General features: G+C 38.8%; 1 protein-coding gene across 1 annotated transcript in view; it reads left to right on the top strand.

Moving 5' to 3' along the window:
- Positions 1–770: 770 nt before the first annotated feature.
- Positions 771–15,209, top strand: part of LOC105818058 (myosin-2-like) — a 25,746-nt gene continuing 11,307 nt past the window's right edge. The window contains 21 exon segments of the mRNA XM_012653926.1: positions 771–793; positions 1,010–1,052; positions 2,445–2,668; positions 2,779–2,922; positions 4,322–4,478; positions 5,870–5,897; positions 5,980–6,094; positions 6,193–6,285; positions 6,819–6,882; positions 6,990–7,088; positions 7,889–7,992; positions 8,524–8,662; positions 9,025–9,143; positions 9,233–9,382; positions 10,596–10,766; positions 10,869–11,178; positions 11,758–11,825; positions 12,701–12,788; positions 12,878–12,995; positions 14,132–14,255; positions 14,344–14,480. Of these exon segments, the coding sequence (XP_012509380.1) occupies positions 2,465–2,668; positions 2,779–2,922; positions 4,322–4,478; positions 5,870–5,897; positions 5,980–6,094; positions 6,193–6,285; positions 6,819–6,882; positions 6,990–7,088; positions 7,889–7,992; positions 8,524–8,662; positions 9,025–9,143; positions 9,233–9,382; positions 10,596–10,766; positions 10,869–11,178; positions 11,758–11,825; positions 12,701–12,788; positions 12,878–12,995; positions 14,132–14,255; positions 14,344–14,480 (2,432 nt within the window). The 5' untranslated portion in view covers positions 771–793; positions 1,010–1,052; positions 2,445–2,464.

The following is a 15,209-nucleotide window of genomic DNA, read 5'->3' as shown; positions in this document are numbered from 1 at the left end:
GTGTCCTCTGCCAGTGGTCCTTATCGTCATCACCATGCTCCCCACCTGCCCATTGCTTCCATCGTAGTATGAATGGGCCATCAGTAGTGACCCGTTACACTCTCACCAGTAGTTAAAATGTTGATTATTGCTATTGCTACTGTGAAGCACAACCCAACAACCAGCACTCCTGCCTCGCCTTCTCATCCAAAGCTGGGAAGGCCAGTGTCCACGTTCACTGGGTTGCACAGATCCCTCAAGCAAACATCTGAGCAGCTACTGTTTACATCCCAACCACATGCCTACCTCGTCCACTTTTACCCTCCCCGTTCTAGCTCCAGCATCATCCAAAGAGAAAAGATAAACTTACATTTTAAATTAACCCTCACAAAATAAAAAGAAATATTTTTCTTTTATTTATATTATTTAATATGTGAAATATGCAAAAGTCATACAAGGCAACCCCGAATGGTATGCCCAGCAAAGCCAAAAAGAAGTTCTAAGAGAAGCCAGGTATCCTGGCTGCCCTGCCACTGTCTTTATCCACCAGCGTGAATCTTTCTTTCAGATCATCTTCTCAAATTATCCATAGGAGATTTATCCACATACTCAATAAGAAAAATATTTCTAATTATATCCAACCATTCTTAATATGAATGAGAATTATGCGGAGACTCTAGATTGCCAAGAGGTATTTTGCCAAACAATTCCTTTTGACTTAAGAAAGAAGAGGCAGCTGCATTGTTTCCATAGCTATCCATATAAAAGAGCCCTTGGAATGAGGCTGACTCGTCCTGCTTTAAAAAGCTCCAAGGTAAGTGGGAACAGGACGGGTCTTTCAAGAGGGACACTGGCCACACCGCCCAGTGTCGGCAGCAGCTGCTAGTTCTGGTACTGCTCCTTCTGAAACTGCACATTTTAAATCCATGAATTTTGTTGCCTTCTGCTTACAGTAGGAAGAAATGCTGTAAATGGGATTTCCCCCTCTTTTTGGTTAACTAATCTAGTGCTTTTCCCTTTTCTTTTACAGAACTGCCTCACTTCCAGGCTACATCTTCTCACTTGCTAACAAGGTAAGATTTGGACTAACCAGTCCCTGGAGGAGAATGCAAGAGCCTCTGGGATGGATTTATGTCACTTAGCAACCTTTGAGAAAGTGCTTGTCTCAGTAAATACCTCTGACAATTGTACGTTAGGAAAGGGGCTAGAGAGGGAGAGAGGGAGGACTTTCCTTTTAAGACAATGCACACATCCTCCTTTATGGCTCAAACATTGGTGGGGAGACAGTTGAGCAAGAGAATCCCTTTTAATAGAATATTTTGCCTCTGAGCAAAAACAATCTGCACTCAGATTCCCCTGCTAAAACCTCAAATTTGATAAAAATGTATCCTATTTGGTAAACACGATATCCAACAAATAAGAAAGTACCTAGGACAATGTTTCCTTTAAACTTCTTAGGAAGCCCTTGTAAAAAGGCACCTTACACAGCCGAGTGCTGTATGAAAACAAAACACTGTGGGATTTTTGTTACATACAGCAGAGGTATTAATCTGCCTTACTACTGCACACTGCACTGCTAAAGAGGGAGACTGGGATAGCTGATTAAAATGAGTTTCAAGTAATTTGATCATGTAATGACGGCAGTAGCATTCTTTGCCAAACCTTTCATTCTACTGGTACCACTGGCAACCTGCAGGTAACACAGAATGGAGAAAACACAGGCTGCAATCTTCAGAAAGAAATTTGGAATAGCAAAGGGAGCCCTTCAACGTAGAAGAATGAGGATAGTGCTGGCTATGATTTTTATCCTTAATTAGTTTAACTAGGTTAAACTGATTTGGATTTGATGTGCATAGAAATTATGTTAAAGAAACTCTACTAAGCACCCAACTAAAAGAAAAAAAGGTAAACAAAATAATAATCCCTGATAAACCACTAAACTTGAGCCAATCTGGACATCTAGAGGAAATAAAGTTCTCTTATGTTACATGGCAAGACATGGAATTTTGTGACATTATAATAAATGACATTTTATATATAAATGATAGCCTGAACTATTTCAAATTACTTTCTCAGTCATTATTTAAACTTTTTTTCCAAAGTATCTTCACCATATCTCATGAGTTGTGAATGAAGAGAGGCAGAAATTATAATCCCTATTCTAAAGATGGAGATGCTTAGGCTCAAAAAGATCAAGTGACTTACGCAGCATCACAAGCTACTTGGCAGCGGCGCTGAGACTATAACCCAGTTTCCTGATTAGAATGCAAGTCTTGGAGGATGAAAGAAGATAATGGATGTAAAGCCCTGAATACAGTGCTGTGTACACAGTGACCACCTGATGCCTTTTAGTTCTTGTGATGATGTTTGTTTCGGTAGCTCTAATGTGGTATATAGTAGACCTACCTAGTGGAATTTCCAACTGGGCCCAGACTCTCTAGTGTGAAATGTTTTATCTCTTTTAGGACCTCTGAGTTCAGCAGCCATGAGTGCAGACTCAGAGATGGCTGTTTTTGGGGAGGCTGCTCCCTACCTCCGAAAGTCTGAAAAGGAGCGCATTGAGGCCCAGAATAGGCCCTTTGACGCCAAGACATCGGTCTTTGTGGTGGAGCCCAAGGAATCCTTTGTCAAAGGAACTATCCAGAGCAGAGAAGGAGGGAAAGTGACAGTGAAAACTGAAGGGGGAGCGGTGAGTAGAGTCCCAGGAGCCTGCCATATTTTATTGATTTCTTTCTTCTTTTCTTCTTTTTTGGTTTGGTCATTCAGCCAATGTAAATGGCTATCTTTACTTTTTACCAGACTCTGACAGTGAAGGATGATCAGGTGTTTCCCATGAACCCCCCCAAATTTGACAAGATCGAGGACATGGCCATGATGACTCACCTGCATGAGCCTGCTGTGCTGTACAACCTCAAAGAGCGCTACGCAGCCTGGATGATCTACGTGAGTGTCCTCTGCCAGTGGTCCTTATCGTCATCACCATGCTCCCCAACTGCCCATTGCTTCCATCGTAGTATGAATGGGCCATCAGTAGTGACCTGTTACACTCTCACCAGTAGTTAAAATGTTGATTATTGCTATTGCTACTGTGAAGCACAACCCAACAACCAGCACTCCTGCCTCGCCTTCTCATCCAAAGCTGGGAAGGCCAGTGTCCACGTTCACTGGGTTGCACAGATCCCTCAAGCAAACATCTGAGCAGCTACTGTTTACATCCCAACCACATGCCTACCTTGTCCACTTTTACCCTCCCCGTTCTAGCTCCAGCATCATCCAAAGAGAAAAGATAAACTTACATTTTAACCCTTAAAAATGATCGTTTTAAAGATCAAATTTTACTCATTTTCACTCTCCCCAAATAACAGCAATTTGTATCTGTGTGTTCTAGCCCCTTCTGTTAGGAATCCCACCTCCTTGGTGAAACCTTTCCAACTTCCCCAGGCAGAGCTGCATGTTCTGCCCTATTGTTTCTGTCCCATGTTTTTTCCTGATCATTCATTTACATGACTGTCTCCCACATAGATTGGGAGTTCCTTGATGGACATGACCTCATTTATGTTTCATTTCTACTGCCTTGGAGAGGCCTAACACATAATACACATTTGGTAAATATTTTTGAATTGAATTTATTAGGCTGCATTCCTATTTTTGCCCCGTTTAGCCAGTTCTGATATTTAGTTGATATTTACAGGTATACCTCATGTTTATGGTATCAGCATCCATTCTAATTGGTTGGTGCCTGTCCTGAACCAGTTCTCAAAAGATTTCTAAAATACCTTTGTTGTAATCATAATGTATTTACAATAGTTTATGTTCTGTTTCCTTTTAAATTAAAAATAGTTTGTAAATATTACACCAGTGTTGCTGCACATTTCCACGTTCACTTTTAAAAATGCCTGCATCGTATTGTCTTAAGATCTCCTATAGTTCACCTATCATTCCCTTATTCTTGGACACTTAGCTTATGTCCAAATTTATGTTCTCATAAATTTGAATTATTTTAATGCTTCAAAGGAAATATATGCCTGTTTCCTTAAAATAATAACAATGTTTCATGATACATATTATAAAAACCAAACATGCTTTCGAAGCTTCTGCTATGTGAAAATGACCGTGACAAGCCTCTAGGAGAACAATAAAAATTCTGAATTGCAGTCCCTCCACTCAAGGATTTTGCTAACACAATATTGAATTTGCCAATTAGTTTTCATGCTGATACCTTGAAGAAATATAGAGTACTCACTTAAAGTGCTCCTTTTTGTGAAAATGCAATTAATAAGTGAATTGCACAAATAACAGGAAAGGCCTTTGGGTAGTTATTCTTTCTTCTTCCCTTGCATAGACCTACTCCGGCCTCTTCTGTGTCACTGTCAACCCCTACAAGTGGCTGCCAGTGTACAACCCGGAGGTGGTGACAGCCTATCGAGGCAAAAAGCGCCAGGAGGCCCCGCCCCACATCTTCTCCATCTCTGACAACGCCTATCAGTTCATGCTGACTGGTGAGTGAGATGAATGTTTTATATGTGCATAATCTTTTTTTTTTTTTTTTTTGAGACAGAGTCTCGCTTTGTTGCCCGGGCTAGAGTGAGTGCCGTGGCGTCAGCCTAGCTTACAGCAACCTCAAACTCCTGGGCTCAAGCAATCCTTCTGCCTCAGCCTCCCGAGTAGCTGGGACTACAGGCATGCGCCACCATGCCCAGCTAATTTTTTCTATATATATATTTTTAGTTGTCCAGATCATTTCTTTCTATTTTTTTAGTAGAGATGGGGTCTCGCTCTTGCTCAGGCTGGTCTCGAACTCCTGACCTTGAGCGATCCACCCCACTCGGCCTCCCAGAGTGCTAGGATTACAGGCGTGAGCCACCGCACCCGGCCTGCATAATCTTTTAAGAGCTGACCCATAGGACAAAGAGACTAGCCAATCGCAACACACTCTTTGAGATGATCCCCTTTAGTTGAGGCTGATATTTGTGAGGGAGAAGTTTCAGGAAGGAGAGAATGTGAAAGATGATTTGCAATCCCTAGTACGATATAACTGCTAATAATCTCTTAAACTTTTCAAAGAGCCAAGAAACAGAGGAATAAAAATTGTCTCTTGTGGTTTTTTCCTCAGTATCAAATTATGACCAATGAATAGTCTCTCTATGTTAAGGATGGCACAAATGCTATTGCCCTTTGCCCAGAACCAACCTGAACAGGCTCCAGATTTTAAGATACATCTGTTATTAAGATGGTTATGCCATGCATCTGTTTCCTATAATATTGTCTCAGCTAGACCAATCTAAAGTACTTGTGGCACCTTGAGAAAGGGCTTAGAGAATTCCTCTTCAGAGATAGTAAAACATCGAAACAAACTTTTACTTTTCCCTAAAATTATGACCAAAGCCATGAGTACTGCCAAAGCTACCACCTTTATACTATACTTACTCCTCACACACTAAAAATATCTCTAATGCCCATTCTTCATTACTGCTTGCATCCACAATAAACAATATCCCTACCTTAAATTATCATCTAAACCCAACTAAAGAGCCAAGTCCATGTTTGATACACATTTAGTGGTAGAGTATTAAAAAGAAAATGTCTGGTGCTTCAGGAAAATACAGCCAATGTGATGATCACTTACACTGGAGCTTTCAACATTTTCTTTCCCCATAAAATTTTTCCTCAAAGGAAATATTTCTTGAAAGACTTGAGTATACAAAGCGGGAGTGTTCTGTTTGCACGGTTGTACGTACGTGTGGTAAAATTGGGGAGGATGAAAGGCCCAGCAAGCCCTAAGGATTGCAAAGCCCAGACCAAAACATACCAAGTTCATTACAATTTACCTTACTTACCATTTACAAATATATAAGAAAAGTATTAAATGTCTATAATTTCTCTTTTGTAGACCGGGAGAATCAGTCGATCCTGATCACGTAAGTAGACTTTGTGCTTTCTTTTATGGCTACGATAGCTGCTAGCTTTGGGACCTCATCTAATTTAGTTTTGACTTGGCAGCGGAGAATCCGGAGCAGGGAAGACTGTGAACACCAAGCGTGTCATCCAGTACTTTGCAACAATTGCAGTCACTGGGGACAAGAAGAAGGAGGAAGCTACTTCTGGCAAAATGCAGGTGAGTGAGATTGCCATGGTCAGGATCCAGGCTCTGCTGGGGCTCTCGGGTAAGAAATTCCCGAGCCCCAGATGCGAGGATTGCTCTTGCCTTTGCAGGGGACTCTGGAAGATCAGATCATCAGCGCCAACCCCCTACTGGAGGCCTTTGGCAATGCCAAGACTGTGAGGAATGACAACTCCTCTCGCTTCGTAAGTCTCTTAGACATTATTCACGGTCAAAATTTATGGGATGTTGGTAAATACATTCTCTGAATCTTTTTCACTCATATTACATTACATCATGGTTCTTTCCTTTTTCTCTGAGCACATGATAACATGGATCAAAGCCTTGGCTTAAAGGATATATAACCCTTTCCCCGAATTCTTTTTTATCTGTCTTTATCTAGAATTATTCAAAACTTTTAAATTTTATTTATTTTTATTTGACAAATAATTGTATATATTTATGGGGTACAATGTGCTGTTTTGATATATGCATACATTATGGAATGATTATATTAAGCTAATCAACATGTCCCTTACTTCACATACTTATGATAGTCACAATTTTAAAATCAAAGAAAATTCTTTTACTTAAAAAGTAGGAGATACAGCTTCTCCCACTGACATAAATAGTCTCTTAATTGATTTAATATTAAAGCATTAGCATCTCAAGTGTTTTGAGTTTCCCAAAGATTTGATATATGTAAAAATAAGATAGTAATATTAGTTTTCTTTTCAAGGGTAAATTCATCAGAATCCACTTCGGCACTACAGGAAAACTGGCTTCTGCTGATATTGAAACATGTAAGTGCTTAGATATCCTTTAAAACCATTTCTGCTTTTTACGATCCATAAAACTGACCAAAAATCAAATTTGCATGTCACATGAATTTTTACACTTTTCCTTCCAGATCTGTTAGAGAAGTCTAGAGTTACTTTCCAGCTTAAGGCTGAAAGAAGCTATCATATTTTTTATCAGATCACATCAAACAAGAAACCAGAACTAATTGGTAAGAAACATTATCATTATTTTGCAGAATTACTGCACCAACACCTATCAATGCATGGTCCAACATAGTATTCTATAACTAAACATTATCACGTTTATATGCCATTTTATTTTTAAAAATTGCTTTGTAAGTTTGGTAAAAATTTATATGTGAAAAATTCAAAAGGAAGCAAAAGGAAAACTGAAAATAACACCTCCAATTCCTATCACTATGAAATAACAACTATGAACACTTGGAAGAATATCATTCTAGTCATTTCTATACACATATCTTTACATATAGATACATACATACAACTTACACAACCAAAATCATAGTTACATGCTCTTCTGTTATCTGCTTTTTCACTGAGCAGTAATATATCATAGCTTTTTCCAAGTCACTAAATATAGCTCCATATTATTATTTCTAGTGGCTGTATTGTGTTCTGTTCTGGAGATAAGCATAATTTACTTATCTCTGGTAACCATACCCCCTTTAAGGATATTTTGATTGTTTCCAATTCTGGATTTTATATTGTCAACACTATAATGATTATCCTTATAGATACAACTTTTCCCATTAAGTGATTATCTTCTTTGGAGTATAGTAGTTTTTTAAAAATAGGAAATGATAAGAAACACCATGACACCAACTTCAAGGTGTCTGAGGTGGTGCCAGATGTCCTTTAGATGGCCCTTCAGTGCCCATCAATCACCTTTCAACCAAACATCATATAGTGCCTTAAAATTTGTCTAGAAATCTCTTGTTTCAATGAAGAGAATAATTATGCTTATTTTTGCTCTGGTCCATGTACTTAGAAATGCTTCTGATTACCACGAACCCATATGATTACCCATTTGTCAGTCAAGGGGAAATCAGTGTGCCCAGCATTGATGATCAGGAAGAACTGATGGCCACAGATGTAAGTAGAACACAAGAAAATGGAAATTATTATGGTGGTCAGAGCAATGGTCATCCAGATAAACATTCAGTCTCTAGTAGAAATAGCAAAAGAAGACGCAAGGATGAGCATGGATGTGTCCCTTAGAGTCAAATGAAGAGTAGGACGTGCCCCTACAACATTTTACTTATCCTTAACAGCCTTCTAAAGATTTATCATTTCTGAATGTACCTAAACTAATGTTTTGGTAATCCATTTGCATTAGATCCATACCATCTCTCAAAATGACAAGTTCCTTAAGTTTGTTATCTTTATTCTCTATTCTAAGTTTACTTTTTGAATCTTCAGAGGGTATGCACCTTTAATTCTAATGCTCTGTGATGGCCTTTGGTTGATCAAGTCTCTCTACACCCAATCAAAGGGGGTCCTTGCCCCACGTTAGTATTGGTAGTTTCCTCAGTTTGATCAACAAGTCAGGAATGGGAACATGAACTGTTAATAGTGAGTGTGTGGATCGCAACCTAACAACTATCCTATTGGTTATATTGACAGAGTGCTATTGATATATTGGGCTTTACTAATGAAGAAAAGGTCTCCATTTACAAGCTCACGGGGGCCGTGATGCATTATGGGAACTTGAAATTTAAGCAGAAGCAGCGTGAGGAGCAAGCAGAGCCAGATGGCACTGAAGGTATCAACTTAGCGATCCACATGATTTCACGTTTGTGTGAAAATCACATTCTTAACTTGTAACCCATGAGTTTTCCTAGGGAAGATAAATTTGTTTTTAAGAATTGAGTTTTAAAGTACCTGTATATCTAAATAATATACCATGGAAGCATGGGCATTAGATAGATGTTTCCGATAATTTCTGAAGTTCTTTAGGGCAAACTACCCATAATCAAGGTCTCGAATTTAGTGATAAAATGGGCAAGAATACTCAAGAAGATACACTAAAATGCTGCACAAAATACTTGAGGCTTAAAAAATGTTTTTAAGGAAGTAGGTTTCTTTGGACCATAATAATATTGTTCTATTCTTTCTTCCTTTTAGTTGCTGACAAGGCAGCCTATCTCCAGAGTCTGAACTCTGCTGACCTGCTCAAAGCCCTCTGCTACCCCAGGGTCAAGGTTGGCAATGAGTATGTCACCAAAGGCCAGACTGTAGAACAGGTAGGTGCATAATTCAAATTCACCGTCAAGGATGAAAGCATTTTAACAGTGCTCTAATAACTTCAAGAGTTATATCTCTGTCTCCCAAGGTGACCAACGCAGTGGGTGCTCTGGCCAAAGCTGTCTACGAGAAGATGTTCCTGTGGATGGTCACCCGCATCAACCAGCAGCTGGACACCAAGCAGCCCAGGCAGTACTTCATCGGGGTCTTGGATATTGCTGGTTTTGAGATTTTTGATGTGAGTTAGTAGCTGGTTGGTGAGATGACTTTATAATAAGGCAATGGAAATATCAATAAGAAGGAATTTGTGAATATTATGGCCTTGTCTTACCACTGTCAAAGTTATGTTAAGACTTAAAAGAGAATAACTGGGCAGCTACTAATTACTTATTGTAGTGCTAATTCCACTTCTATGAGAAACGATGCATGTAATGAGGACTCTTCAATTTGGTATGTGATCCAAAGAGGGTTATGAATTAGTTTAGTGCAGTGGGGTTGGGGGAGGAGGCTCTAAAAATCCCACAAAATGAAGCTGATATAAAAATATCAAAGTATATGCTTTGAATATATGGTGGATAAATCATCAGAAATACTTAGAGATAATAAGAGCCAAGAGAAAGATTAATAATCTAGAGTCAGCATTAATAAATGCAATTAACTTTTAAGGCTCATTAATATGGTATCATGGAATAAAAATTCATATTTGATTAAGAAATACATTTTTCCTGCTTATAGTCTTTAAGAAGTTTATATTTTTCTTTATAATTATATAAGCAAAACTTGGGTATTGCAGAAGATATAGAAAAGCAAGGAAAAAATTCCACATAATTCCGCTATTTATACTTAGTTAATATTAACATTTTGGTGGTTTTTTTAAAACTATAAGCATGTATATTATATTGTATGTAATATTTGGTGTCTTTTTTTTCATTTCACTTTAAGAATAACAAGGGTGGCAATTATTGCTCATTTGACATGTTATCCATGGTGATTTCCATGCAAGATAGACTGCTCCAAGCCAGCTTCTCATGGGTTGAAAGTTGGCTCCTGAATGAGTGAACAGAAAATTATCAACCCTCTGGAAAATGTAAAAAATGGGAATAAAGACAGGATAATTAAGTAGGAAATAAGGAAAATACCTGAGTAAACTTAAGCAAATGCAGAAAAAGAGTATTAATAATGACAGGATTTTCTATAAAATGGTAGCAGAAAAACAGTAGATTCAATATGCTCTCAAACCTTCCATACTTTCCACTTTTTATTTCAAAGGAGTCTCTTCAGTGCAATGACTTTGACATCTATAATCTAAAGGCTACTGGACATTTATTTATTTATGTCTTTTTATGGCAGGCTTTAACAGCTGAAGGACACATATTTTTAAATTGAAAAGTCCTATAATTTAAAAATGCTCAATTTGCTAAACAGGGAAGTAAACACATCTATTTATTTAGTTCAACAGCCTGGAGCAGCTGTGCATCAACTTCACCAATGAGAAACTGCAACAGTTTTTCAACCACCACATGTTCGTGCTGGAGCAGGAGGAGTACAAGAAGGAAGGCATCGAGTGGACGTTCATCGACTTCGGCATGGACCTGGCTGCCTGCATCGAGCTCATAGAGAAGGTATCCTCTTCCATCCACTCAGTAACCACTTCTCATTTATTCTGCTGCTTGTCACTGCAGCTCATATTTACCCATAAGCACTTCGTCTTGCCTTAAATCCAGCCTATGGGCATCTTCTCCATCCTGGAAGAGGAGTGCATGTTCCCCAAGGCAACAGACACCTCCTTTAAGAACAAGCTGTATGAACAGCATATTGGAAAGTCTGCCAACTTCCAGAAGCCCAAGGTTGTCAAAGGGAGAACTGAGGCTCACTTTTCCCTGATTCACTACGCTGGTGTCGTGGACTATAACATCAATGGCTGGCTTGACAAGAACAAGGACCCTCTGAATGAGACTGTGGTTGGGCTGTACCAGAAGTCTTCACTGAAAACTCTGGCTCACCTCTTCTCTGGGGCTCAATCTGCTGAGGCAGGTAATGATCAAAAGTCTAACACTTTCTCTAGATGTTACAAAATGTGATCTTAAATTGAGGCTGGTGATCTCATAGCCCTGGCAGAAGGGTTGCAGCCAAAACCGTGGTCATTATACATTTGTGGGTCACCCGACTACTGACAGGGGCCCTACTGCAAAGGCTCAGAGAGGAACTATCAGGCTCTCAACTAAAGAAAAGCCTCAGCTTCTATGATTCTCTCCTCCTTCTTCCTCTACATCTGGGGGATATTGAATATCTGGGGATATTTAAGGCAACATAGTCTCAATACTAGTTCTAGCAATGATTTTTGAAGTTAGCATTTCCCCCAAATGTCCTAATATTGGGGAATCCATCTCTACATAGTAGGGTGAATACCCTTCACTTCATTTCCCAATGGAGAGAGAATCCCAGAAAAGTGAATGCAAACTTAGTTGAAAAATAACATGCATTCATGCTCAGACAGACCAGTAGGGTGGACAGATGTTCCACTTGATGAGCACAGAAATCAGCAAATTAGCAAGAAGTAGTACTGTCATTTCAAAGCTATATTTGAATTATATCTTTTCTTTTTTTCTCCAGAGGCGGGTCACAAGAAAGGTGGTAAGAAGAAAGGCTCTTCTTTCCAGACCGTGTCTGCCCTTTTCAGAGTAAGGAAGAAATTGTTTTTGACATTCTATAGTACATTTGGGAATTTGTTTTTAAACATACAAGATCTTTGCACAAGTCATTTAGAAAAGGACTGATATTAACTAATGACTCTGCCGATCTAACTTTGGAGAGAAGGGATTTAAATTACTCAGAAATTATTAGCTCACCTTTCATGCTAAGTCAAATAATGAAGGCTGTTTTAGAAGACATTTTGTAAAATGTAATTCTCTCCCACTTATAATCTAGCTGAGTCATGGTAAAGAGCAACGACATGTACTCAGAGAGACTAAAAGACACCAGTTACACTAACGAACTCTAGCAGCTAGTCTGCAATGGGGCTAACATGGGACCCTTGCCTTCATCCAGTCAATTCTCGATTATAACTGGTAGAATTGTTCCCTTATAGATAACTTTATGCCCTGAAGATTGATAGAACTGGAAAAGGTCAACTATATTTATGAGGAAAAAAAAGTCAAAATGTAGTAGAGGCTTGTGTTTCTTTATTGGAGAACTATGGAGTTTAGTAGAAGAAAGAGTGACCGTCTAGCATGGGAAGGCAATGGCCTAGTAAATGTACGTGGGTGGCCAGGGACCAGGGTAGGAAAAAGGATGGTGTTAGTATAAACTGAAAGGAAGTACATGGCAGGCTTCTTTCTGTGTGTAACTCCTGGCAATTCCAGTGCAGGCAGATGTACTGAGAAGGAAATTGTGTCTTAGGAGAAACATTCAAGGTGTTACCTTAAATGAAAATGGCTCATTTACTGGTCCATACTAGTCATTCAACTCAACTATAGATATTGATTTTATAGACATCACCAACCGCTCATAATAATGTCTAAAGTCTGAGATGACAAGGTTTTTCCTGCTTTTATAGGAGAATTTGAACAAGCTGATGACCAACCTCAGGAGTACCCATCCCCATTTTGTGAGATGCATCATCCCCAATGAGACCAAAACTCCTGGTAAGAAGTTCTAAAATAAAGGGCACAAAGCATGATTGCCACACCTCCTTTTTAATAACTCTGCAGTGAAATAAATATATATTTTTTAGGTGCCATGGAGCACGAACTTGTCCTGCACCAGCTGAGGTGTAACGGTGTGCTGGAAGGCATCCGCATCTGCAGAAAAGGATTCCCAAGCAGAATCCTTTATGCAGACTTCAAACAGAGGTCAGATTCTCCTAATTATGGCATATCTTGAAGTTTAATAAGAACAAATTTAATGGAAACAAAACAATTTAGTGAAAAATGTGCCTCTACTTATTATTTTTAATGTAGCAAAAAGGTAAAAGTTTTAAGTTTCAAACATTTTTAAAAGTAGGTATACCACATGTTAAGTGCTGTGCAGAATTTTCATTGGATTTGCCAAGCTCCTGGCTGAGCTCATCGATATACACATTAACTTCAATAATTACAAGAACTACCTTTTTAAGTGCTTAATATGTTTGGATTACCTCATTTAATTCTCCCTAAAACCCAGCAGAGGTAAGTATTATCAAGACCTCATTTTATAGATGAGTAAGCTGAGGCTCAGACAGATTAAGTTATTTGCCCAAAGTCACACAGTTAATAAGTGGCTGTGTTAGGACCTCTTCCATGCATGTATGGCTACAAATAAGTCATTTTCTGTCTCTTCCTTTGGTATAATCTATTGTCATCTTTTTCTTTCACATATTAGTTTCCCAGCGTTTCCCAGAAACAGAGAGGACATGTCACAGTAGTAACAGTCCCTGAGATCCTTTTTCTTCTCCCTAGATAAGCCCACTTTGGGAATCAAAGAAGAGGCAGAGGGGACAAAGGGCTAGGTGGCAACTGCTGGGAGCTAGTCTCTCCCACGTCTGGGTCACGTGGAGTTAACAGATAACTCCAGTGCTCAGGACCCAAAGCACCCCAAACTTTGATTTTAGATGATTAAGACAGTTCCCCATAGCTAAACTATACCAGATTTCTCAATAAAAAGTAGCTTTCTTGGACTCACAATCTTAAAAAAGCAAATACATCTAGCAAGGATAAGAACACATTACATTTTATTGGTTATCTACACCTTAGTGTGAACAAGATTATAGAGCCCTTTCCTGAGAATGGGGTCTGATGGGGCAAAAAGGAAAGTTGCAACCATCAGGGAAGGTAAAACAGTAAAAGTTGACAGCCAATAGTTTGACAATCCATGTAAACAATGTCCTCCCTGTGAACAAAGAATAATACTTTTTTTAAAAACTTCATTTTTTAAATGGATCATTTAATGTTCAGCTACTATTTGTGTCATTGGTAAACCAAGTTTCTAAAAGCTGTATTTACTTTAACAGATACAAGGTATTAAATGCAAGTGCTATCCCAGAGGGACAATTCATCGATAGCAAGAAGGCTTCTGAGAAGCTCCTTGGGTCCATCGACATTGACCACACCCAGTATAAATTTGGTCACACCAAGGTAATATTCTCTAAATCTGACCTGAGGCTATTCCCGTCCCTTTGGACTTTATGTAAAATTTCTGATCTACAACTCTGCCCATGCACAGGTATTTTTCAAAGCTGGTCTTCTGGGGCTCCTAGAGGAGATGAGAGATGAGAAGCTGGCCCAGCTGATGACCCGAACACAGGCCAGGTGCAGAGGGTACTTGGCAAGAGTGGAGTACCAGAGGATGGTGGAGAGAAGGTATAAAAACATTATTTATTCACATCTTCCTTCTTCAAAAACACATTTGAGGTAGCTTACATTTAAGACTCAGCTATGGTAAGGACATAAAAGTAAGAAGGAATGAATGAGAGTCTTATAATAAAGTGGCGATATACATGTACCAGAAAACTTAAGGAAGGGATCATCACCATGGAATACATTCTGAGCATATGGGTAAAAAAATTGAGAAGCATAAAGCATGAATGGTTCTCATCTAACAAGAGAAAATACTACAGCGAGTAAGCAGAGACAAACTTTTGCCCTAGCACTTGGTTCTAATATGAATTTATTGGATAGGTCATTACATAAGGGACACTGAACTGCATAATGAACAGTATATTCAAGAGTGGTTTTACACAGGATATAGAAATAACTTCTTCCATTTGATCATTTCTGTTATCAAACCATCATGATTTAAAATATTAAGGGCATTTATCCGTGAAAGATTTTTTGCAGCAAGTTAATACAGTGTCACGAAGGCATGTAGCTTTTGGATGATCTAATTTGAAGCAGGGACAGTGTTTGAAAACTACAGAAACAGATGTCTCAAATTGCAGGATGCATATGACAAGGACCATTTCTCCACAGTGAGAAATGTATTTTACATTGCCACCTGTATATCCACACAAACATGTATGTGTATGTAAATATATAAATAATTTACATGAAACAAATTTTACCACTTGTAGTTGTGCTAACATCTTTATT

This window comes from Propithecus coquereli, unplaced genomic scaffold (genome assembly GCF_000956105.1).
Source record: "Propithecus coquereli isolate 6110/MARCELLA unplaced genomic scaffold, Pcoq_1.0 Scaffold435, whole genome shotgun sequence".
Classification (NCBI taxonomy): domain Eukaryota; kingdom Metazoa; phylum Chordata; class Mammalia; order Primates; family Indriidae; genus Propithecus; species Propithecus coquereli.
This window is presented reverse-complemented; position numbering and strand designations above follow the sequence as displayed.